Source organism: Periophthalmus magnuspinnatus, chromosome 23, assembly GCF_009829125.3.
Source record: "Periophthalmus magnuspinnatus isolate fPerMag1 chromosome 23, fPerMag1.2.pri, whole genome shotgun sequence".
Taxonomy (NCBI): domain Eukaryota; kingdom Metazoa; phylum Chordata; class Actinopteri; order Gobiiformes; family Gobiidae; genus Periophthalmus; species Periophthalmus magnuspinnatus.
In genome coordinates, this window is record NC_047148.1 from 5,889,792 (window position 1) to 5,917,462 (window position 27,671).

At 38.1% G+C, this 27,671-nt stretch overlaps 1 protein-coding gene across 1 annotated transcript in view; it reads right to left on the reverse strand.

Moving 5' to 3' along the window:
• The window catches only part of lrrc17 (leucine rich repeat containing 17), a 39,011-nt gene extending 12,637 nt beyond the window's left edge, over nt 1-26,374 (reverse strand). The window contains exons 1-4 of the mRNA XM_033990340.2: nt 26,049-26,374; nt 14,158-14,222; nt 13,235-13,547; nt 10,826-11,324 (exon numbers count right to left, since the gene is read on the reverse strand). Of these exons, the coding sequence (XP_033846231.1) occupies nt 10,826-11,324; nt 13,235-13,531 (796 nt within the window). The 5' untranslated portion in view covers nt 13,532-13,547; nt 14,158-14,222; nt 26,049-26,374. The remainder of the gene's footprint in view (nt 1-10,825; nt 11,325-13,234; nt 13,548-14,157; nt 14,223-26,048) is intronic.
• Between the last annotated feature and the right edge of the window lie 1,297 nt (nt 26,375-27,671).

The following is a 27,671-nucleotide window of genomic DNA, read 5'->3' on the forward strand; positions in this document are numbered from 1 at the left end:
ATAAGAGCAGTCTCAGTGCTGTGGTGGGGGTCTAAAACCTGACTGGAAAATATCAAAGGAGTTGTTCATTTGGAGAAAGTTAATAGGCTGTTGGTAAAGGGAAAGGGAAAAATAATTCAAAGTACTTTACAGAATAAGAATAACATATCAAAAAGCATAAATAATCATAAATAATCATCATAAAATTAACATTAAAAAAGAAGAGTGCGGAATAAAAACATTTCAGTCATATGCACAGCTAAAGAGAACTGTTTTGAGCCTGGATATAAACATTGTCAAAGTAGAGGCCTGTCTCACATCTTTAGGAAGACTGTCAGGTTTTAGCTGCATAAAACTGAAAAGCTGATTCCCCATGTTTAGTTCTGACTCTGGGCACCAGCAGGAGGCCGGTCCCAGAGGTCCTCAGAGTGCGAGATGGTTCACTAACAAGTTGGAGATGTACTTTGGTGCTAGGACATGGAGAGACTTTCAAATGTATTCTTTATTTATTCTTTTCTTATTCTAAACAACTTTCTCAAGGACTTTGTTTAAAACGGAAGATTTGAGATGGGTTGATAATTATTCAGTACTGTGGCATCAAGGCAGCTCTTCTTTTGGAGAGCCTTGATAACCGCAGTTTTCAAAGCTCTTGGGAAAGTTCCAGATTGAAGTGACATGGTAACTATGCAAGAGAAGGGTGATAGCAAACCGTTGAGCACAGACTTTAGAAATCTAGTAGGTAGCACATCAAGACAGCATGCAGATGAACTGAGACTGGCGATGATCTTTTGGAGAGTTTGTCAGTTACAGATGTAAAGTGAGTCAGCAGGGGTGTTTTTCACGTTGTTGAATTGATGGCATTTTTAAAGCCCTGAACCTTGTGATTAAAGAATACTGCAAACTTACTGAACTTGTTCTAGCAGCAGTGGAGCTGAAGGGTTTATTTATTGGTTTATTGTTGTAAATAGGATATGAGAGTTGTTACTGCGACTTTGTCTGAAAAATAATGAAAAATACCTCTCCCTTCACTATAGTTGTATATGTACATCTTTTTTTTGTAAATGTCAAAATGAACCCGGAGCCATTCCCACTCGGCCCTCTGGCACTCCCTTTTCTGTGCCCTGACCGAGTCAGTCCTTCCTCCCTGGCATTTTCTGCTTATCTTTAACCATTTTAACCTACATCCAGCCAATGATGTCCAGAACATTCAAAACACTCAAAGTCACAGAACAGTCAAACAACTGTAGGACCAGCCACTGGTTTGGGAATAACAAAAATGTCAAAAAAGACACAGAAATGATCAAACAATCAGACAAAGCAACATTCACCACATTGACATTTGAAATATTTACTTCTTTCGTAATGAATAGGTCCAGAGTGTATCCTATGTTGTGGGTGGGCTCGCTGACATACTGAGTTAGACCAAAGGTTTCAAGGACAGAACTGAGTTCTTTAGCGTTTCTGTCAAACACATTATCCACATGTACATTAAAATCACCTGTAATGACTAAACCATCAAAGTCTGTGCATATGACTGAAAGCATCTCAGTAAAATCATCAATAAAATGTAGACAGTGCTGGGGAGGTTTGTATATGACTAAGTAGAGTATGGAGGGTGGTTGTTTTAACTCCATTTTAAAGGAAACATACTCAAAAGATAAAAACACCCTCAAGCAGAACCTTTGCATAATATTAAACTACTGATAACACCAGTGCAGCTGTCAGACTGGTAAAGTGAGACATGTTATTAGCCACATGTTTTAATAATTAGAGCATATCTTGTAACTATAACGACCTCTTCCTGTTGAGTTGCAGTAAGAGCCTTCTGGATGGGAGAACAGAGAACGAGAGAAAACATGCCAGCGGTGATTCACTCATGCCTGCGATGGCCATTTGGATGAATCTGCTGCAGACATTATACTTGTGTACATATCTGCAGCTTAACCTGATTAGACCTGACAATCCTCTGCATGGAAAAGTGTAGGTAAAAGACACAAGACAGAAATGGAGAAAAGTAAAGGGACCTACATCATGACATCCGCCATATGGTAATACAGCCCTATGATAAAATAGTAATTTTCCACACATGTTAGGTTTGTAGTGGTCCAAAGTTATTATAGGACTGTCACGATAATACAATATCGACTTATCATTCAATGCTTGAGAGATTGACCAATTATTTTTGGGGGAGAATATTTATCATGGTACTTTTTCTTTGTACTTGTGGAGAATTTTTTGGTTATTCGTCTGTACTACGATGAGATTTGAGCTGTAGAAGGTTGAATTCTGAGGTTTTCACTTTAGTTTTGCATTCTGTTATTTTGTAGTTCATATCATATTTATTTATTTATTTATAATTTTGTACATCTAGAATACTTATTGGGGGATAATTCTGCTTTATTTTTTGGTGTCAGTATTATTGTTTATCGTCTATATTAACTTCAGCAATAAATCACACTTCAAAACTTGTCGTGACAGGCCTAATTCATTTTAATTACTCACCACAATGACTTTATAATCGCTATTTACAACTTTCAGAGGCCCGAGCGGAATATTGTCATCACAGTAACCGCACACTTCCTGATTCTCGGATAAAAGTAGTAGCTGCTTATACAATATACCTTTAGTGGAGCAAGAAAAATGTTACTCAGCTCATCAAAAAAAAATCATGTACAGGGAAATTAATTATGAATCAATATGTTAATTATTTTGCAGAATATTATTGTTATTATTATTTATAAAGCTTAGGTTTTGTGTGGCTGTTTGTCTAGCTGTACCACAATTGCTTGACCAAATCATAGTAACTCAACCTTCCTAATGCAAAGTGCGAAATACTGTGAAGTGAAAAATGGATGCCTCTTGGGGCCCTACAGTTAATGTAATAGTTGATTTTTTTTTTTTACCGTCAACCTCTCGTTAGTTGTAAAGGGTGGACCAAAGCACAACTACAGTAACAGTGCATCTTCTTTAATATACAGCCCACAACAAATCTATATATATTTTTCTGGATTTTATTCTATAGGTGAAAAGCACTGAACCAAAATGGTAAAAATAATATGTAAAGAAAAAAATATTGCTATTGGCTTGTGGTGCTTCATCCATTCACTTCTTAATAGCCCACTGCTGAAATTAACTACCGATACCATCCAGCTGTGTACATCTCTGGCAATCCCATCTTAAGTGTCTTGTTCAAGGGCACCGTAGTATGAATTGAGAACAGGACACACATCTTTTAGGGCCTGCAGACTAAGCATGTTAGTTTTCTTTATCAGAAGATATAAAACAGCTTCCTAAAACACAGCTTATGAAGTTGAAATACGCATGCTATTTTATCCTGTGTATGTGGGGATCATCATGCACTCTAATATGACAAGGAATATGGATTCTCGTGCTATAATTCAATAAGATATAGAACTATATATCTGCTAATGTTTAGACTCTGGAAATGAGAGCAGTTTTTCACATATGTGAGTTTTGGATGGCCAGGAAAAATGAGTTACTTTTAATAGTTTAAGGTCATGGCTTTAATGTATGGGAACATTATAGAGCTGCAAATGCATTTTTACAATTCAAATATTTTTTGGGAGACGCTTCCTAGACCATAAACCATAATTACTTTACTAGCCATGTGTGAAAAACATTAGATGAATTATATCTAAACACTGTGTTTTGATGTAGTACTTTTAGTCACTTTTTACTGCTAGCCATGTTTATTACTTTGACAAATCGTGATACATTTATACATGATGTAAGCCTGTTTTAAACATAATGACATCATCCTATCTATCATATACTTGAGACTAAACGAAACACAGGAGCTGCGATTTGACATCTTAAATAGACGACTTGGATATAAAGCAGAGGGAAAATATGGCTTTTAAATTGCAACCAAGCCGAATGGGGTACGGCATGGGGATTGATTGAGTACATCTGATGGAAAGTGTATTATATATTATTTGCAGACAAAGAGAAGTCAGATTGAGATGGTTTGAACATATGAGGGAAAAAAGTGAATATATATGAGAAGAAGTATGCTACAGGTTAGAACTGCCAGTGAAGAGGCGGAGAGGAAGAACACGACCAGGGAAGATGTATCCATTGGTTTAAGAATGATGAAAAATGATTGAAAAACTATTAGCAAGAAATAATATGGCATCTTTTGAATGGTAAAATGTCCTCAAAAAACAGCAAACTGAAACCCATAAATAGGTGCAGTAGTGATCTGATCCTTGTGATGCAATTTTTGTGACATTCTCATACTTTTACTCACAAACTATTGGTTAGGCTCTGTCATTCTCTGAGTGACAGGTGGATCTAACCAATCACAATGACTATGAACCAAGAAACAGCTCATAGCTTTAGTTAACTCCTAAAGGGGATATAAAGATACTACATGTAAAAGATATTTAAGCTCTAAAAAAATTATATTATGAACAAGAGGATACAAAATGTACTGATGTCAGAGAGGGACAGGGGCAGATCAATCAATCAATCAATCAACATTTATTTGTAGAGCACTTTACAACACTCAAAGTGACCAAAGTGCTTCCCAGTAAAATCAAATTAAAACAAGTTAAAGTCATACTAAAACAGTAAAATAGGAGAATAAAATAGAATAAAATACATTAATACAACAAAATATAAATAATGATAATGTGTCACAACATTACTAGGTGTTGAAGGCCAGTCTGAATAAATATGTTTTGAGCCTGGATTTAAAAAGACCAAAGTCAGTAATGGTGCGCACATCAGGGGGCAGTTTGTTCCAAAGTTTGGGCCCAGCAACAGAGAAAGCCCGATCACCCCACTGTTTGTATTTAGTTTTTGGAACTTCCAAAAGGAGTTGATTCGATGACCTCAAGGCCCGGTTTGAATTTCGGACCACCAACAGCTCAGCCAGGTAGGGCGGGGCGAGGCCATTAAGAACTTTAAAAACAAAAAGTAAAATTTTAAAATCAACTCTAAAAGTAACAGGAAGCCAATGGAGTGAATAAAGGACTGGGGTGATGTGTTGGCGTCTGGATGTGTTGGTTAAAAATCGTGCAGATGAAAGAATATGAATCATTTTCCAACCACTTTTTTTTTTTTTCATTTTCATAATCAGGCCAGAGTTAACACGCAATACAATACTTTGATTGTGCTTGGGTTGCTATGGCAGCATTGAGTTCCTGATCCAACAAAGAAACAAACAAAATCTCGATATCACCATCTTACTGTAATTTCCCTTCACTGTAAATCCCTAATGTTTAAACCTGGATTATGTGAATTGCTTCACATTTAAACCATGAAAGGAAGAGGTCTTTTAAACTGTTCATTTGTCATATGCAGATGTAAATTAAAATAAACACAAAAAAAAGTATTAAAAATGTATTAACTTTTTGCTGATTCCCATATACATTACATTATGTGCATAACCCTTCAGAGGTGAGCATGATATAACAACAAATATCAGCTCTTTTTTTGGTTTGTGATCTATTTAGAGTTAGAGTTGCTTCTACTTGATAACATTTATTTAACCTTGACCCAGTACTATCAATAAACTATTGCGGGAACTCCATTTGGGTGTTAAGATAGATAGACAGGATAGACATACTGTTGGAAAATGTAGTACTTGTCCCACTGTCCCTTGTTCAGCCCCTACCTCAGATGACACCATGGAAGATTCATTATTTCATCCTCCGGGAACCGTGAAGCCCAAGGAGAGAATGTGCCAAAACAACTGCAACATGAGTCAGGTCTGATGAGTTAACAATAAATTTGCAATCTTCATGGCCTGAAACATATTTTGAAACCACGAAGGACTGAATAAATCTAGAAAATAGCTTGCCAATGTGAAGCAAAGATGAGGGAGGATAATGATCTTTAGTTAGTCATAATTTGAGTTATAGTGTAGGCCTATACAGTATCCCGTAGATTTCAACTTTAATGCAGCCAAGTGGGGTCATGCTCAAGCTCTATGTTACCTATGTATTTTGCATGAACTTCCCATAAAAGCACAAGCATGTCTAAGGTATAGCAATTTCATTTAATAATATCAAATCAAATATGATACAGTTAAATAGTAATGGAAATAAGGGATGCACCAATCCAGCTTGTTCTGTTCCGATACCAATGCTGATACTTAGGCTTTAAGTGTGTATCTGACTGAAAACATGTATTTCCTTTAAACATAAATTAGACCAATTTATAAACCAAAATGGGATATCGATTGACCTGATATCTTGGAAGCTGATATTCAATCCACCAAAATTTTCAATATCTGCGCCAATATCTAATTGTATAAGTATTGTATCAGTACAACCCTAATGGACATACTAGTCAAGTTTATAGTATGTTCTGTTGTGAGGAGGTCACAATATCAACTTGCTATTACTGTGAAAAAACATTTTGGCAATTCACAATCATTGACATCATCACCAAGCAAAAGTTAAGTCCTTAATTAACTTTCATTTACACTACTGAAATGCTAATTTCTCCCTATATGTGGCCAGCTTTATGAAATCTAACATAACAAATGTAATATGTTAAACTTAAACTTAAACAGCTAAATGAAAAAAACACAACCCTAAATTTAGTTTTAAGTTTAGATCGAACTGAAATGATTTATTTTGCATATAAAATTCTCAATTTTTAGTTCTTACTGTTGTATTGTGATCTGAATAAACAAAGGTACTGATCAACCAATCCTACTTCCATCCCTAATCTATTGTGTGGATCAGTGGTATCTTAGGTAGTCTGGTTTAGTCAAACATATTTCAACTCAAAGCAGTGACACTTGACAGTAATATCGTCCATATGTTAGAAGACTTAGCACCACAGTTCTATATTTAATAAAGGCCTCATAAGAGCTTCCATATTGTCTGTTAGCATTGAGTCGACTCAGTATTAACGTCAGTGTGGAGCCTGGGATCTGTGTGGTAGACCTCAGGGTAACAGCCTTTAAACCCGAGAGCTCAGAAACATATTGTGTGGAGACGGAGAGATTAGAGAAACTTTCCACTCAGATACTGAAGTTTCTCTTTTTGTTTTTCTTTGCTTTTGGTAACGTCACTTTTTCTGCCATTTCTACAGTTTTTAATCGTCCAACTGAGTATATTAAACTTATATAGGCCAAGTATAGCCAATATTTTAACATCTCAGTTGAGAGGCAAAAGATTGATAAAGACTGTTTCATATATCAGTAAAAGGTTTTTGGCTTGATCATATTAGTTTGAAGAGTGTTATTACTTAAATGGTCTGTACCTGACTTTTATGTCTTCTAGATCATTTAAAGGCTTTTTTTTTTTTTTTACTACAACACGGCTGACCTCAGGCTGACCTACACAGTCTACGATTTGACACATTCGTCTGACGAGGATATTTGGATGAACTTAAAATTAACGACTGCCTCTGTCTGCACAGCTAAGCCTGAGTCTGTCTATGAGAAAGCTTTTCCTCTGCTGTCACCAGTGCGTACAGTCCTGATGGTGCGTTTAGCCACAGGTGAAAGAAAAGCCAGAGCCAGGGAAGTAAGTGTGTGCGTATTCATGAGGTTCTGTTCGCTTGAAGCATGCTGTCAAGGGAATACGTTTGGCGATGTGCTGATGGCTTCTCACATGACTATCTATCTGTCTAGAATTTTGCGCAGAGTTTGGCTTTTTATAAAGCGTCAATGGCTTCAAGATGGAGATTTATGTAGAAAAAAAAGTTCTATATGTTTTTATTTGTATATTTTTGTTTGATCAAACTACAAACGTGTTAAAAATAAGTCCCTCAGGTCTCAAACAATGATGAAAATATACAGTTGTTATGGCTTTCTTGACCTTAAATCTTTATTTGTAGTGTTATGGATCTTTTTGACCTAACCTTCGTAATACCATCTGTTGTTATGTGTGGGTGTATCTCTTGTTTGTGCGTCTAGCGGCCTCCAGTCACTTTGATTAGACTAAACGGGTGTGATTGTTTTGATGGTGTAAATACACTGTCTGTATTTACATTTGTCAGCTGATGGTGAGACGACACTACTAGGGACAACAGCTCTTTGACGACTGTGCACAATTGATTCAATAAACGACTTTTTGATTCAAGACAACTTCTCTGTTGATTTTATATTTTTAAGGTTTTTACTATTAGAAATTCCACAACACAGTCCTGTTCAAAAAGTGGAGTAGAAAATACAGACACCTGCCCTCAAGTGAAGTGAAGCAAAAGTAAAAAGTATCCGCTTTAACATTTACTTAAGTAAATTACTTTACTACTTTTACTTTGTTACATTACACCACTGTTGACAACCATGTGAAAATAACATCCCTGTGACTATACCAGATGGTTGTTCCTCTGCCATGGTTAAACGTCTGACTGAGAGAAGGGTCTGAGTGGGCGGGGCTCACAATTAGTTCAGGAACATTTTTTCATTCATAGTTTAAAATTGCTCACAGACCCTTTAAATTCATTTATAGTCTTGGCTTTTCTCTCTCTTTGTCTTTATTCAATCCAGGTTTAGTCAAAGAGTTATTGGAAAAAAAAACAAAAACAAAAGAACAACAATAATGTAATAATAACACAATGCTAAAACTACAGCTATCACATTATAAGCCTGGCCTAGAGGCAACTCTACAGTGCATAGTAAGGACTTCATTAAAAGCAAGTATAATCCTGCAGCTTGGTTCACTTTGTCACTCTTGCACATTACAAATTACTTTTTACAGTGTGGTGAGGTTTAGGATTTCAAGACTGAAATGGTGCAAGATGGATGGCACAGACAAAGCCGCCTTTATAGTGGTTCAGATAACGTACTGATTCAGTTTTGGAGCGAGAAAATAATTAGGAAAATATGCAAAAGGTTTCCCCCGACAGACAGATGGTGCATTGTGAGGTTTTGGCATATTATTGATGCTCCATGAAAGATGGCTCTCTCTGCTGGGCTCGGCATTTATGGCAGTAATTAAATATGGGAAATCATCTGATCCAAACCATGGACACATATATCTTTCATTTGGAGGCGCTGACATGTTCATTTGATGTGCTTTGAGGCCCTAACTGGATTTCCTAGAATAAAATGATGCCAAGGGAGAATTTGTGAGCCATCCAGAACAGAGAACCCCACGTAAAAGTGCTAGAAATCTGAAATCTACTTCCTTCTCAAGGTTTGTTACAAGTTTTATGGAGAACTGGCGAAGTTACAGGCACTACAATAGCAGCTTCATAGTGGTATTTTTACACAGAGATCCAGATGTGAACTCGGAAAAAAAGTCCTCCCTTCCTCCTCTCAGCAACCCCCACAACCTCCCTCCTCCCTTCCTAATCCTTTTTTTATTTTGACTGATGTCTACAATGATGACTCAGTGTTTGAATAACCAGATGGTAATTCTGTCTTCAGACAAATACATGAATAAATGTAAAGACGTTTAATCCTTTTGAATAGATTAAAAACATTTATTTGGTAGATTTAAGGACTAAAGAGGACCACACAGGAGGCCAAGAGTGATTGCAAAACAGGCTGAGAAAAGGGGCAATGGAGATAGGGATTTACTCATAGTTTACTCATCAACTAGTTGGTATAGAAGTAAGCAAATGGAGACTTTAAGATACTGGTGATACTGGTACTAGCCTTCACACAAATGTATTCCACCTAAGGTTATCTTGACCAAGCCTAGCCAAAGATCTGGAGGAGGGTCCCTGGGGGCTGTACTATCTTGTCCACTATTACTGACAGCGTTCCCCAGCAGTATTGAGGGGTGGGACTTGTAGTGGTTCAGCTGATGAAGAAGTTGATCCACAGCTCATTTGTTTAATGTTTAGGAAATTACTTTGGCTAATGTTGCCTTTATGAAGTTGCATCCCACTAAATAAACATGGTGAGTTCTGCCTGTAAGGTTCTATTTAAGATGTTCAATCCCAAGTGGTTAATTTTGTCTATGTTTGTGTCAATGCTGAAATTGAATGAGTTTGTAAGGTTCAACAGTAAGGTTTGTCCTTTAAGCATTATTCTTCACACATATTGCAATAAATATCAGATTTTAGCACTCAGGTTAGCCATCTGCAAAGTGAAAGTTGCACTTCTTAGAGGCCTTCTTTGCACATCTCAGTATTGACTATTTCTAAGCCTACATCCCATGCATTTTAATGGACTTTCTATGTTCAGGTTTTTAATGAAAAAGTCAACCACTTCAGGCTTGTTTTATGAAATTGACACTACTCTAGAGTTTTTGTTTAGCAATCCCTAACCCACTTCTGTGTATCTTTTATGAACTCTAAAGTAGCTCTTAAACTACTTTACATAAGCTTATCCAACTTCTGCTCCCTAGCATTTAATACTAGATGGACAGGATATCTTGGTGTTTTAATGTTCTTTTCCTATGTATCATATTATCTGTGTATTTGTTTTTTGTTGACTTTTATGTGAAGATGTGTGATGTCTTTGGACAGCTGAAGTAATTTTTAAATGTGCTCTATAAATATAATTTCATTTAATTGAAGTGAATAGAGTTCAACAGCAAAAACATCTCTATTTTGGAAAAATGCCAAAGTATGTTACCATTCTCTATTGATACTAGCAATGAAAATTATGTTAAGTGAATTTTATTAATAAAAGACGGAATATAATGATGGATGTAATGTGCATTTGAAAACATTGTTGAGGAAAGACCAAGCTGCCATACCTTTTTAAAAGGAGCTGATCTGTTTGAAAATGAACTCTTCAAATCCAACTGCAATACATATCAAACATTTCCAACAACAGTTTAAGCAGTAAATCGTACTTCTATCTGGAGTTTCTAGCCATATGTTCTGCAGGTTTTGAGGCTACATTCATCCAAAGCATTTCCCTGTGTTTCAGATGGGGTTGCATTCCTGTGTAATTGCTTACCTTTGAGACTGCAGTCTAGCACCGGTCTGGGGAACATATACGTGTGGCACATTGACGTAGCATCCATTTTGGGTCGTTTGGTTGGTTTTGGCCTGTCCCCTCCCTGCTGTTCACCCTGTCCACCTCCACCTGGCTTTCTATCCACACACAGCATATCCGCATCGATTTTCTTCAGCTTCTGCCCTTTCAGCGACATCGGTTCAGCACATTTGGCATAGTTACCCAGGTTGCGTTTGCTCGGCACCTGTATGGTCCTGATGAGACTGTCCAGAGAGCACTGACAGTGCCAGGGGTTGTCATAGATCCGGAGGTAGGTGAGGCGAGGCAGGGGTAGTAGGACTTCCTCTGACGCTGTTTTGAGGCTGTTGTGTTGGAGTAGCAGAGTGGTGAGCTTGGACAGGCCGTTGAAGGCTTGCTCCTCCACCAATGAGATCATGTTCTGCTGCAGGTCCAAACTCTTGAGCTGTGTGAACTGGGAGAACATGTTGTCTCGCAAAACCTGTGAAGAGTAAGAGCACAGTGGGTTAAAATATAAAATAGATGCGTAATATGGGCATGTTATGAATGACCCCTACATTACTCTGCTCATTTAATCTACACAGCTCGCATGACTTTAAACATGTATTATAAAACATTGCTAATGAAGGCTAGAGGCTAAGGGTTTGAGTCCAGTTTTATTCTGATATAGACTTGGTTTGTTTCTGTTCTAGTCCTGGTGTAGTTCAGTTTGTACTGGGTTTGGTGTGTGTTTAGTTTCAATTATAATGTGGTGTTTGAGCAAGTGTAAATGCACCCTAAGGGACAGCTTCCTCCCCACAGCTGTCTTGTGTACTATATGACACGCACACATTTGCAGAATGGACATGTGCCCAGAGTCATGGGGAATCAGCGTTTCAGTTTTATGCAGCTAAAATCTGGAACAGTCTTCCTGAAGGTGTGAGACAGGCCCCTGACTGAAAGTTTTTTTATTCTGCACTCTTCTCTTTTAATGTTAATGATTATTTATGTTTTGATTTGTTTGTATTTTGATTTTAATGTGTTTCTTATTATATAAAGATCTTTGAATTACTTTGTGTTATACAAATAAACTTGACTTGATCAGATAATCAGGTACATAAGGGGCTGGGTAAGTCAAGGCAGCAACTGTGCAATTTAACTTCATGACTCAAGAACTATAAAGTAAAATGCAAGTTTACCCTAATTGTACAACTAAGTGAATGTTTGAGGGCCGATTTTACGCCACACATCTGTATTAGTCGTTGGACAAAAATGGCAAAGGCTGTGACAGACACACGCCAGACCGCCCGCCCGCTAGCTGGCATGATGAGCGGTACACAACAAGAGCACCACAGAAAACCGCGTGGGCCCATGGCAGCAAGCACTGAGAGTGGTGAACCATAGATCTATAATAAGATTTGATTATACTTCCATGCGGTGAACAAGCGGTGCCAACAACAGGAGACAGGAAGTAAAAGCGTGAGGTCAGAGGGCAAGGGGAAAGGAAAGGGAGCGTTAACTGTTAGATCGCACCGAAGTGGCTGAACCTGCCTGCAGGCTGCACTGCCACAGACATAAAAGGTAACTGTAGTATGATGACAACAAAACTATTTAATATTGTGTCACAATTGTGAGCTAAACCGCACTATTGTTTTTTTTTTTAAATTCTTATCCTCTCTCGTTCTCATGGACCTAATCTCACATCTCATCTTGTCTAGTGGGAATCATCATCTTTTCTAGCTCATATACACATACTTGTTGCTTCATACTGAACCTCAGTTTGTTGCAACAGTACAGTACACTGAACTTGTGCAATGACAATGAAGTTGAATCTAATCTTCAAATAAGTTTGTTTTACAGGAAACTTTGCCCTAAATTCACCACTACTGTGTTTTTATTTATTGTCCAGCAGCAAATGATTGTTCATCTCTGTCAGCACCTGTGACACACACGTGGAGAGGATTTCTCTTACACACATCTACACATATATATACACACACACACACACACACAATGCATGAGGAGCACTGTCTTTGATGTGATTCTTATGGAAATGGTGCACAGATGTTTATGGATCAACAATACTGAAACCATCCAGGGCCAATGCCATAGGCCTCAGACTGTAATAAGATAAACAGGACATTTATCAAACCCAAGTGGACTTTTACATAACATTTGGATCATCACACTGTTATTTTCATTCTTGTGATCATTGAGTTTTACATTAAAAAAGAAATAACCTGTAACGGCTGACATAGTATGAACAATTTCTGATTATATGCTCATGTGAAATGAAGTTCACACTGTTCTAACATTTTTGCTACCATTTACATATGTGCGCCCCATTCACCTGTGTAAGGCTTGAGTAAACAGACATTAGCCTGTAGCTCATGTGTTATTCGCAGCTCTGACCTGGATCTTGTTGCGGGCCAGCAGCAGGTGGTGTATGTCAGTGGGCCAGTCCTGCATGACGGTGGTGAGCTGTCTGTCCTGACAGTCAAGGTACTTGTCTCCGGCCTCTTCATACTCTTTACACTGTGGAGTCTGGCGCCTGTTCACTGCAGCTCTGTTTCTGCCTCGCACTCTGCTCCCCATCTCCTCCTCACCTGCCCGCGCCCGCCGACCTGCCCGCTCACCTGCCCCTGAGCGCCTGCGGGGCTCCACCGCCTGCAGCACCAGGAGCAGCAGGAGGGCCGGAAGCACACGCATGGTGCAGCAGAGGATTCTGGGAAAGCAGCACAGAAGAGGAGAAGTAAGTAACCAACACTTTAATGACTAAATTGAGATGGAGATGCAGTTGCTTTGTCTAGTATGTCTCACATTATGCCAGTAAAAGTGGGGTGACATTTCTGACACTTCTAGACTAAATCTCTCATGTATAAAAAGCCTTCTTAATTTACATATGTTTTATTATAGTGATTCCTGTTTTATTCATCATTCTGATTGAATCAATAATAAATTATCAATAATAAATTATTCAATCAAAAGCTAATAGGCACATCACATTAGCAAAAAAAATTGTGACCAGATCCTATGGCTGTTTATCATTTATTGAGAAGTTTGACGAGTTTAGCATCTGACAGTATGTATTATTGTCTTTGTAGAACATATCAAATCTGATAATCAAAGCATTTTATTTAGACTAGTACTATTTTTAGAACCTAGTGTATTAAGTGTCCCCTCTGTTTAAACCTGGAATCTGTCGTTCCGGGCAGATTCTTTACCACCACACTATTCCTGCTACAGCTTAACTTAAAAAAAAAGTAATATTTAAAATGAATTACAATGTATTGTAATTCAATTTTTGGTTGATGTTTTGTGCGCACTCAACTCACCTCTGGTCCTCAGGTCAACCTCAGCTGTCAGACTATGAGTGCCGGGCGCTGTGGGCCGGTCACAGCTGTGGACAAGAGGGAAAGGTGTTAGTTTACAGGTTCTGAGTGTCCACTTTATGTTTAAATCTGTGCTGACAACAGGGAAAACAGCACATGCTCAAAGTATTAGAGCAGGAGAGAGTAGAGAGGAAACAGGGAAAAGGTGTTTGTAATGTGTGAACAAGCTTTTACATAAAGTTTAAATGTAGCCACACTTAAGTGCGGTGTTCACTAAAAAGATTTCTACCATCAACCTCAGCCATTTCTCGAAGTCTTAATGACTCAAATGTTATTCCAGCACTGTAGTCCAATTAGCAACAATAATGTCATTGAAACACACTCACAGTATCACTTGTCTCACCTAAATAATCTAGTACTGCTATTTATTTCATATTATGCCACCTAAACACTAAGTTAAAGCTACATTATCAAACTTTTCTGGTGGAGGCTCTTCACTTGTCTCCAGGCTTTGTCTGTAATGTATGACACTGTATGGCATTGAAGGTCCTATATTACACAAAATGGATCTTTGTGAGCCAGAAGATGGCAGACCCCACCATTAGAAATGTTACATAGTGCACCTTTAACTACCAACTATCAAATCTTAATGTATGATATTTAGTTGTTTTTTGTTTGTTTTTTTGAGAACAGAGAGAACGTGTCTGCTGACCAGCTGTAAAGATGACAGGATAATTTATGTTGCTTTTCAGGATCAAGTGTCTGTGAGTGAACACACAATCACAGTGTTCAAAGCCAAAGTTTGTGTCATTCATCTTAAATAGGTGCTGTGTCAGATAAACATGACACCAATGGAGTCTGTCTTCCCTGTCAACAACACAATGTTCAGTGAGCCACACATTATAAGTATTGAAACACGATGTACTCAAATGTCTAGTTTTGCTAGGTACAAAAAAAACCCAGTAAAGTATGAATTTTGTTCTAGTATAATCTTACTTTTGGCTTCATTTTTAGTTTCAGGGGAAAAGAAAGCATTACCTTTTGCCAATGCTTACACAAATGTCTACATACTCAAGGAAATATTACCTCTTGTAGTAACATGCAGAGCGTGGTTGCAACTTGCACATAAGCAAAAATATTAGGCAAAACAATAGCATTTCTGATTTAAATTCAAATAATTGTAAACAGAATAAATTTAACATAGATTGTGTAATCAAATCTACTGTAATGCTGCTCACCAAAGTAGACAATGTCCATGAATCTGGCATCTGCTCTGTCTGCCTGTGTTTTATGACAAAATAAATGAGTCATGGGTCTTTGCCGTGAGCGAAGGGAGAAAAAGTTTTCAGGTCTGCCAAAGAACACCACGTACACATACAGACAGGTCCATGTGCTTTGTGAGGACATTATATAGGGTTAGGATAAACATACATTGCTTTTCTGAAGTTGAAACGTAACCTACCAAACTTACTGCCTCAACCTTACTTCTTCTAACTTTTGAAATGTGAGCATGGTGTTGTAAACCTATTGTCTGTTCTAATGGCTAATGAATGAAGATTTTCCTCCATATTTGATCCATCTATTCGCTCATACCACTGGGGGAACAGTGCAGTGCACCACCCACACTATTTCCCAATTTTGAGACAGGCTCTTGATTAGTTTAAGGATTAGCATATTGTCCATATTTTTAGGTTGATAGTGGAAAGCAATCACCATAACAACATAAGTGAGTCCCCATAAGACATAAACATGTACACACATATGTTTTCATGCTTTGCTACTCATTACATCGACTTACATTCTGTGGGGACTAACCATAACCATAATGACTACTGTGCTAACCTTAACCTAAAACGTAACATGAACCAAATTAACCAATGTCTTATCTGTATGTCAATAATAAAATATTGCAGTATTTACTTATGAGGACCCATTTTTTTGGTCCCTACAAAGCTAAAAGTCCCCATAAAGAGACTGGGTACAGAATTGCAGTCCCCACAGTGTCATAAATAGCAGCTCCCCCCACACGCACGCCTATCCCGACTGTACCAAACCACAGCCTCCCAGTGTCTCTCCCACAGTGGAACAAGGCTGTCAAATGCAGATGTTGCCATTCCATTGTGCATATATAACAGTGAGGGCATGTTAGCCGTGGAAGCAGACACAGCTGGGAATGCATCAGCCGGGGGGGACGTACTTTCCAGTCTATTGAGAGCTGTCCAACTGTACAACTATCAATCGCATCAAATAAAAGAGCCATTTACTCCGCTGCAGCCGTTCCATTCAATAACACACAACTAATGAAATATAAGTTGTCCTAATGCAATATTAATGATCTTTAAAGTCACAGCTGTCTACATTTTTATATTTATATTAAAGCATGGGGTACTACAAATGTTCACTATGTCACTGTTTTGGTCAGGAGTCCACCACCCGCTTGTCTCCATGGAGTTGTTAGCGCTTTGCCTGGAATATTCTACAGTATGGCATTTAACATATCAAATATTTGTTCAATTATAGGTGTTTTTATTGTGGAAAAAATACCTTGAAAAGCAACCAAAATCAACTCTCTATAGATATAACTGAAACTTAGCCTTGTGGAATAACCCTACTATCTCTATAAAGACAGATAGGTTTAATGTCCTTCTGTGGAACATTCCAGGCAAGATGGTAAGATCCCCATGGAGACAAACAGGTGGAGGACCCTCTTCCAGAAAAGTTGTATAGTGCACCTTTAATTTAGTCTGCGTTTTGTCTATTAAAGCCTGAATGGTGATGGCGTATGTTGAGGGACATGTCTTTAAATGGTGCCAATTAAAACAGACTGGAACCATGGGGTGAAAAACGACCAAACTGAGAGGAATCATCTGCCTTTTCTTGGACTTGTATGTTTTGGAAAGAAGCGGCACTACAATTTGAGCTAGTGGCACTTATATAGTTGAGTTTATGGCTTCAGCCTATAGTAAACACTCTTCGCTGTGAAGCCGCATCCTCTTAAACATGCCTAATTTAGTTAAATGTTAAGATTGGGTGCATGACAGCTCCATGGAAAAAAACAGCCACCCAAAAGAAACCTCACCACAATGATTTAATACAAGCTGGCTCTGTTTCTGCATGTCCAAGAGATCAGTTTGTCGATAAAAGTTAGTAATATTTTTCTTTAAACTTTCAGTCCAATTTCTTCATTTTTAATTACATTTTTTTCCCCATTTTTTTTAGACCGTTCCACAACAATACAATAATTAAATTTGAGTTTTTATATGCCAGATTGCCATTCCTTTGCATTTCTATGGGAGTGGCATAAAATTAAACCCTAGCTATGGTAACTGGTAAACCTCAGGCAAGTTATGGGTGCATTAAAAATTGCACACTCACCACATCAAAAATGGGGACTGAACCTGGACTATAGATCAGAGCTAAACCAGGACTATAACAGGATCAAACCAAGTCCACATCTAAACTAAACTGGGTTCAAACTCCCTCAGCAACAGGGAGCTTTGTTATGTTAACTAAAACAAATTAAAGGCAGATTCACTGCATGACTCATATTCTTTTTTTAAGATCTCTAATAAACCGGTGGACGCTGGCTTTGCTATTTTTAATTGTTTGGGCTACAGACTGCTGCTTAGATCCGGGCCACATCACAGCTACATTGACGGAAAAGCCCTTTTACGAAAACTACCCTGTCCAGCTGTGTCCATAACAAACCCACTCAGGCTGCTCTCCCTGTGCTCCTTAGATTAACAATAGTCTCCAACTACAGTCTAAGGAACCCAAACAAAAGTGGCTGTCCAATGTAAACATCCCTTTGAATTAGATCTGTCAGGCTTTATAGTTGATTCATCAGTCAATGTTTTTGTCAGCCAAACTTTGTATTTGTCGACTGTATTATTGGATTTTTATTGGACAACAGCAGAAAGGATAAAGCATGGAGTGAGATAGCTGACGATTTGGAAGTGAATCATGAGTTTAAAGGCAATGTACCAGATTTGTACTATCTTAAAATTGTGAAAAACAGAACTAGTGCATTTTAAGTTTGCAGTTGGCAGTGGTATAAAGTTATCCCTCATTTACCTTTGCATTCTGAGCATCCTAATTTTTCACCATGATTATTTTTTTTACCACTCTTAGAGACCAGAGTACCGTTTTGCCATAACGGTAAAGGTAACACCAATTAGCATGCTAATGCACACTTCCTGATTATTGGATAATAATTAGATGCAGACAGCATGCAAAAGACTTCTTATACTTCTTATTCTGTTTATGAGGTAAGACACATTTTCCTCAAATACATGGAAAAAACATGGCTACAAGGCATTTAATATTCCTTTTTACCTATGAATTAACAATTTCCTAGAACTTTTCTGTGCAAATACTTGTTTTTGCATGAGTGAACTTCTGTGCAGTTGTAGTCTAGTGAGTACAGATATGGTCAGATCTTACAGATACTAAACAGGTTTAAACTTTTGCCAGTCTCATGCCGCACCTCCTTTAATTGACTGATGAATCGACAAGGCATGCCTTTAATGGACCAGTCATTTCTTCCGTTGACCACACAGCCCTACTTTGAATGATCTTCCACTGTTTTTCCTGTGCGTTATAGTTTAGAATACGAGACAGACCGTGGCATGCCGCACGCCCAAAGCCAGTTCAAAGTTTGGTCTAGTTATGAAATGTGGCAGCAATATGTTTCAGTTTTGAGCTGGTGACATTTTTAGGGGAATTTTTATGGATTCCAGGAAAATGCCATGTTGCATTAAAAAAAAGTAATCACTTCAACCAATTTCACAATCCAGTTATGGAGAACACAGACCTCCATAATCTTCAGACCAAGAATCAACCTTGAAACATGGACTTCAGGGGTAAACAAGTGAGATGGCAAATGTGAAACTAGCCTGCTATGGTAATGAACCCTTTCAGATTAATAACAGAAATGAATGATTTTGTAACTGGACCACACAATTGAAAAATGCAACAACCAATAAATCCATGTATTTATTTTAAAACCAAGTTCAATAATTACATCACCTTTTGTCTACGTGTGGAAGTTTTCAACAGTAAAAGTGCAGTAAAAGTCCAAAACTCCAAAGTGTGATTCCTGCCAGTCTGCTCGGCCATGTTGTCAGCTGTGTAAAACTAAACAATGGGCTAAACTCTAAACAAAATGAACTGCTACTGTGTCTGCAAGTGCCGACCAAGTGGAAAAAGCAATGACTTGAAAATCCAGTTAAGACGTATACTCAATCCAAAACAGTTTATATAGAATTTACTCAAAATACATGTAATCTTGAGACAAAGTGAAGGCAACTTTAAAGCTTATTATCTTGTATTTAGTCAATAAAAATACATGCATTGTTATGGTGAGTGTGCTCGCCTTTTCATGAACATAGATTTTAAATTTAATGCCATACTGTGGAACATGCAGGCAAAGCATTAACATCTCCACGGACATGAGCACACAGAAAAGTTACAAAGTGCACCTTTATGAGATTTTGTTGTAGGATGAAGGTTGTGGGAACCACTAATCTTCTTGGATATCTAGCAATTTATGTTGACCTGGTTTAGAAGTGGGGGCAGTAAATTAAGTTATAGGTGTGCCCATGGAGAAAGTTCAGTAGCAACGCTCACGCAAAATCATTTATGTAACTTCGGGGAAAAGTATAACTCAAGTAGACATTTTGGCATGACATCAGTGGAGCCATTTGCCAAGGAAATAGGATGTTGTATTGGTTTGTAAGAAAGCCAGAGGTCATAGCAAAACCTGTGTAAAAGTACATTACATTAACCGTAACGTGAATGTTTTAAACCAGTCTTCTGCCTTATGGGTCATTTGGCATTAGCATCCCCACAGTCAAACTGTATGGTTTCTCAACACCACATCCAGCCTATGCACGAATGGCAAGGGACAAAAGATTCATTGAAGTACAGGAACAGATGCATCAGCTTCCTTAAAGAGGGATATTTTACTTCTGTGGTATTAACTGCTAACACATTACATATTTAGGTCACCATGTTACCTTTTATTGCTTTGAAAATGCTATATTCAGTGAAAAACAATGTATTAATGTATATTTTACAAGTTTCACTTTCAATTTGGTCTCCCTGCTAAGTCACTTCACAATCAGCTTCCATTTCGCTGATGAAACTATTACACATCAGGTTTGTTGAGTTGCTGTGTACAGTTTTTTTTGTTTTGTTTTTTTTTTATGAGGGAACAATATTATAACATGCTGGAATGCTCAAAAAATCTGTTTTGTATAATACCTCCTCTTTAAAGATGCACTATGTAACTTTTCTGTTCACTGCTGGTCTCTGTGGTAATATCATTGCTTAGTCCAGAATGTCTCACAGTATGGCATTAATGGAATCTATCTGTTTTTTATTCAATTACAAGTGTCTTTATTGCCACAAAAATAACTAAACATGCATTCCTTGCTTGCTCTCCTCTCTACAGATCTGGCCTGTAATTTGACCTGGTGGAATCAACTGCTTACCTCAGAACAAGAGCTACACTGCAGAATATTTCAGGCCAACCAATAACACCTTCATGGAGACAAGCAGGTGGCGACCTGCTACCAGAAAAGTTAGATAATGAAACTTTAAACAAACCAGTTACAAAATCTTATGTAATAAAGCAATACGGAGTGTTGTTTTTGTTTTTTTTTCCTACAAATTTGCATGGGTGAAAATGAAAGTAAACACAATGGAAATGAGCTCAATAAACAATAACATTCTGACCAAGTGAAGAAAGGGTCTCTGTAAACATTACAGGGAATGTTACACTATTGGCTGAGTATACTGAACAATGAGCCAATTCAAGACAAGTTTTAATCCATCCATCCATTTTCATCCTCTTATCCGGGCCGGGTCGTGGGGGCAGCAGCCTAAGCAGGGACTCCCAAACTTCCCTCACGCCGGACACGTCCTCCAGCTCCTCTGATGGGATCCCTAAGGGTGCACCCGGCAACTCTACAGAGGAAACTCATTTGGTCACTTGTATCCGTGATCTTGTCCTTTTGGTCATTACCCAGAGCTCATGACCATAGATGAGGGTAGGAACATAGATTGACCAGTAAATCAAGAGCTTGGCCTTCCGGCTCAGCTCCTTCTTCACCACAACACAAGTTTTAATTCTAGACATAATAAAAACTTAATGGCACATAGTAATTTTTTTTTTTTTTGGTTTAACTTGTAGTATTAATTCTAGACGTAATAAAACAAGTTAAACCAAAAAAGAAATTGACTATCTGCCATCTTTGCTTTTGTGGGACATTACATAACAAGACCAGTGGGAATGTAGTTAGATTTTTGCCTCTCAGTATAAATTTCCTGGGTCTGAATTCCAGGCTGTGTGGACTTGCATGTCCTATTTGGTTCTCCTTCATCAGCCTATTCCTAATCTTCTACGTAGCCTATTTGTGGCATTTTGAGGACTTTTCACCATTCAGAAGGTATAATATTTTGTTTTAAATTGGTAATTGTTATGGCAACGGTTCTGATTTTTCACCATTCTGATACTCGTCCCAACCAGGACCCTGCCTCAAATGCCCGTCTGATCTTGGTTGTTGCATTGAGCCATCCCGTGAGTTTGCCTTAACATTGAAATGTGCACAAAAACAATTAAAACAACCCAGCTGAAACATATTCACACTAGGCAATGTGAGGGAAGTGCCTTGCTTAAGGACACAAAAACAGTTTCCTCTAGAGCCACTGCTGGCCCATTATGGTACTTGATATTCCCAGCGGTCACCCATAAAATCACTAAGGCCTGACCTTAAATGGGGATAATATTTTGAGGGAAAAGTTAAAAATAGAAGATATGTCCAATTATGGCAAATGGTCACATTTTTATATAGTGCTTTTCCACCTTCAGGGCACTCAAAGCACTTGACATCAAGCAACCACTCACCTATTCACACACACATTCAACCACCAGTGTAGCCACCAGCCACTGGGGGGAGGTGGGTTAAGTGCTTTGCCCAAGTACACAACGACAGCATTCATCTGTGGGACCTGGAATCACATCCGCCAACCTGTGAGTCAGTGGATCTGACCGCTCAACCAATGATCTTTATGTTTAGAGCGGGATTCGAACTGCCAGCTTTTGGATCAGTGGACAAACACTCTACCAACTGAGTTACTGCCAGTAGTTGGTGTTTTTATGCATGTTAAAATAAATCCAGGGCCTCTATTTGCAAGATTATGCGGTAACCCATAGCAACTCCTGTTACCTGCAATATCTGAGGACCATTTCACATGCACAAGATTACATTTTTTTTGTTTAGTTAATCACTATGGCAACGGTCCTACTTCTCCATCACTCTGAATTTTCTGATATATTGCTAGGTTTTCAGATTAGATCACAGTACACCTGACAGATTGGACTTCTCACTAGCAGTGGTCACGATTTAAAATAAAATATTGGAAGTCCAGAGGAATCTCACTGGACAATCAAGTTCAACATTTGTGAATTTACCTGTACCTCATGGCAAAGTATAATGTAATTAATAGTAAAAACCTGCCTCTTTTCCCTGTCTGAGAGTTGACATTATCACATCACAGAATCTGAAAACCACCTACAGCAAATTGTCAGTGTACAGTATACAACACAATGCATACATTTGTTTACATTCCAGGAATAAAATCTTACAACTCAACAATAACTCTTGGACTGTAAAGATGCAATAAGTAACTCTTCTGTCAACTGCTGGTCTTTATGGTAATATTATTGCTTTGTCTGGAATGCTTCACTGTATGGCATTAAATTAATCTGTTTTTTATTCACTTACAGGTGTTTTTTATTGCTACAAAATAACTAAACATTTTTGCTTGCTCTCCTTTCTGTAGATCTGACCTGTTATTTGGCCTGGTGTCATCAACTGCTTGCCTCAGTGGAGTTATAAGTTTAATGCTACACTGTAAAACATTTCAGGCCAACCAAAAACAATAACTGTTGAGAAAAAGTATTTATTAGACCATTTCAAACCCTCCCACATATGGACAACGTGGTTGTTGCCCTCTCTGGTGGTTACCCGCGCAGCCCCTCCATGCTCTAATTACGCTGTACAGGGCACTTTTAATGGAAACACCTCAAAAAGAAACACAAGGCCACCTCTGTTGCAGCAAAACAAGAACAAGAAGGAGAGTCTGTGAAAACATGTGTCGAATATGCCTTTTCTGCTTACTGAAAAATCTCAAATATTCACCTTCTAAGCGTGGATAAAGTAGCCACGGAAGTCAGTCGGTCAGTTGGAAAGTGTACCTGTATTATAAAGTGTTACCAAGGTGGGTTTTATGTTCCAAACAGCCATCCATTTCACCATTTTGTTTCATTTGAGTGTGTGCCCAGTGGTCTTTAGCTAGTTCCCATCTTACATGCAGCCGTAGCAATGACACATAATAAATATACTGTACAAGGAAAGACTGACACAGCAAAAACTGTGGAAAAAAGTCTAACCACAGTCAAAAAAATGCAAAAGGGAGAGAGATAAACATATATATTCATGTAGAGAGAGAGGCAGGAGACATAAAGGGAACTCTCTCTGGCATCCATGAGAACCTAATTGAAAACAGACAAGTTCACTGGCCCGTGCAGAGGCTAGAGGGAATGAGTGTAGAGACAGACAGAAAAGTGCTGGTGAACCCAAAATAGTTAAGATTAAAGAAAAAACTTCAGGCTGGAAGTGACGGCATTTGTGTTCTTTTTTGTTCTTTGAGAAATCAGTTTAATCAAATTCTGGATCCAATAAGTAAGAAGAAAAGAAACTAAATTGTTCTAGTTCTGCCAGAATCACTATTGTCATGTTTGAATTTGGCCCAGTTGATGTCATTTATTTCTGGCAGTAACTGGCTGTCAGTAGTAAGCCGAACCATATAATGTGTGTTATGCCGGCCCAAGAATTCCATAGGTTCCAAAAAATAGAAATGGCAGCAGATTTAAAATACAGTGTAGGACGCCACCGTCATACCTGTCAATTGATGTTGGCCAAAAGCTAAATAAATGTACCTTTCTTTGAAAGATTAAAAAAACAAAAACGCATGTTACCATTTCATCAAAACCAAATCAATATGAAGCAAGTTTTCTACTATTGCAAATGTATTGTAACTGTACTGTAAATGTGCATTTACATACTTTCATCCCTCTAGGTGAAATACATTCAATGCCATTTAAATCTATTCCAGATAAATGTAAAATAAGCCAACTATTCAATAAAGGATACCAGTGAATTCAGTTTTGTGAAACTAATGTAAGGCTTTCAAAAATCCAAGCTATTTAATACTTGAATATATTTTTGTTCATCTAAAATTTGACATTTTAAATGGTCATAACAGCTCCCTGATTCAGTTTGTGATCCAGGCTGTGCTTTTCGCTGATTGGGTTGGATGACTGCCAGACAACTCTGAACCTCAAACTTTAACTACAAAGAGCTCCACTCAGAACTAGTAACTGTGGCACAGCTGAACCAGCAGAAACGCAGGCGGAAGGGTCTCCTGCTCACTGTAATGATAATCCAGAGAAGTCACTTCTTTTAGGGAGAATTCTTCAGTGAAACTCCACACCGCTCTCCATAGAGACTGGAATTCAACTAAAATGCACAGAGAAGCGTGTCCCGCTTCATGCTTAGGGTCAAACACATGTGCCAGTGTGTACAGCTGGGGCACACACATTTGGTTGTAATTTAAAACCAATAGTTAAACTTCTCACACCAAATATTATTTCACAGAATATATGGTTTTCATGGGAGATCTTATCTTTAATTAAATTAGATCAAATTTCAAAGAAACACACCCAAACTCAACAGGTTGAACCAATGAACAAATCCAAACTATCACACTATGTATGATATCTTGTGGAGGGTATGTCATCTATTTGTCTCCATGGAGATGTTAATGCCTGGAATGTTCCATAGTAAGGCATTAAACATGTATATCTTGCATTTATTCAATTACAGGTGTTTCATGGATCATGGGTTTCATAGGTCACCTCTCCACAGATCTGACATGTAACTTGGCATAGAAGCCTCACTTCAAGGAAACAGACAACTTAAATAACATCTATGGAACACTTCCACCAGAAAAGTTACATAGTGTACCTTTAACTAGGGTCAATATAAGGGTGTGTTCACCACATAAAAATTCTGATTATATCAGCATCAAACATGGACTAGACCAGGACCAACTTAATTTTTTTGTGAGAATGTGCCAGTCCAAGTCTCAAATAAAAAGGAAATGAATCCTTCCTCATTGTGTGTGGTGGGTGCTCTCCATTGGACTAGACAGGAAACTCCATCTGTAAACATGGCAGTCTGTGGTTGTAGGATTTTTAAGATTTGATGAATGAGACCACCGACCAGTTATGTAACGATAGCATACGGAAAACATATAGACTGGTTGTTTTCTTTGGATATTCTGAAGGGGAATTAAGATGAATGCTTCTTTAAGTACCAGTCCCAACAAATACCTGTGCAAGAAGTGTGTGGATATTGAGCACTAAGTTACTCCTTGGGCAAACAATGAATGAATGAAGGCTTGCATGTTATCTTTACGACCTTCCAGCTAACAATCAAAAGACTCAAATCTAAATGAGCTACCAGCTTTGGAATAGCTCCAAAAACACATGCTATATTTTCATCTGAGCATTTAGAAACAAAGACACATTTTTGCATATTATTTTCAAATCTACTATCAAAGTTTCCCAATTTGCATCTTGTTTCACACTGAGATTAAAAAAGCCATGTCTTGCAATGGTATTCTTATGTGCTTTGCCAAAACTGTTCTTGGCTGGTGCGTGTGGCAAGCTTGTGTATTCCCTTGTGCAGCTGACTAAATCCCTTTGTTACCTCTGATTATGTATTGTACTAGTTCTCAACATAAGTCAGTTTTTAGGCTCTTACCTGCACAGGAAGAGAATCTGGCTCGGACCTGCAGATCTCCGGTTGGTCCCGCGTCCCCAACTCCTAGTCCTGTCATGAGAGCTGTGTGCAAGCCAAGAAACTCTGCCTGGCTGCCTGTAAACTAAAAGAGCCAGCCAGGACTGCAGGACGAACAACTGGCTTCTCCAATCTCTCTCTCTCCCTCGCCCTCTCTCTCTCTCCCTCCTCCTCTTTCAGCCTCTTTCTCTCCTTCCTTTCCTCTTGCTCCTTTGCTTCTCACCCACTCATCTGGATCACGCTGCAACTGGTGCGAAAAGAAAGAGATAGACAAAAGTATGAGCTATAAGTAAAAGTTGATTCTCAAGGGACCTACAAAGCTGTGTCTGGTTTAGAATTACACTTTTACACTCACATGGAGGGCTGCACCCCCGCTCTCGTCCCCTGTGTAATAAATGAGTGCACTTCCTCCAACTGCAGACCGCTAGACTGGGAGGAAAAAAAAAACATGTATTGTGTTAATGAACTGGGTGGCAGTGGCAAAGGCTGGTCTACTATCAACAAAAGAAAGAAAGAACAGAAAAGTGCATTGGTAAAATGCAGCTTATAGTGCATTCCCAACATCTGCTTTTGATAATAGCTTTAATACTATTTCTAGAATAAAGAATTCATGTCTTAGTTTTTCAGTGAGCACTTGCTTTTTTCTTTATTTAAATACTGCAACGCTTTTGTATGTGACACTTTCTATGCCGACAAGTTGATATGAAGGGTCTTTTTGTCAGTTATGGGTCTTTTTTGGAGACTGGCTCTAGTGAGTTGAGAATGCAGTATTTTTACAGTTGTTTTGGCATGGGTTATGACCTACAGTAGCCCTTGTGTTCAGAAAATATACAACCAGAAGCAATTTAGCATGGTTCTTTACATCTGAACGCTACAACACCACTATAGCGCACAGCAATCCTTGCAAGAATCAAAATTGTATTAAGAGCTGTATTAAGGGACAAAGCTTGAGCTGACCAGTGGACACAGAAAAACATGATGCAATGGATCTGTTTTATAAAAAGCCCACTTTTTAATGCATCAGCTTGCTTTGATAAATATGATTTTCAATCAATTTTACCACAACAACAGCAGTCTCAACTCACTAGAGCCAGTCACCAAAACAGACAAGTAACTGAAGTACAGTACATTTATGTCAACTTGTCAGCATAGCAACCAAGTGTCACATAAAAAAGCAGTTACATTAACAACAACACATAAACAGTTACAAGAACAAAAGGCATCAACTCTGAACTAAACACAATATATCAGGTCATTACAATATATTTTATTTAAACAGATATTCTATTTTATATACTGTATACTAACAAAACTATCCTCTAGTTCAGGGGTGTCAAACACATTTTTCACTGAGGGCCACATTAGCAAAATGGCTGCTCTCAAAGGGCCAGATGTAAAATACATCTAACTACTTTTTTAACTAGTTAATTAACTGTTTGTGTATTTATTACTTATTCAAGTTACAAATATTACATATGCATTTGCCTAGATGTAAAAATATGGCTCTGTAACTGTGTATCTACTAATAAAATGACATTTTAAGACCATAATACCTTTTAATTTACCCTGTTGAGGGCCATATAAAAT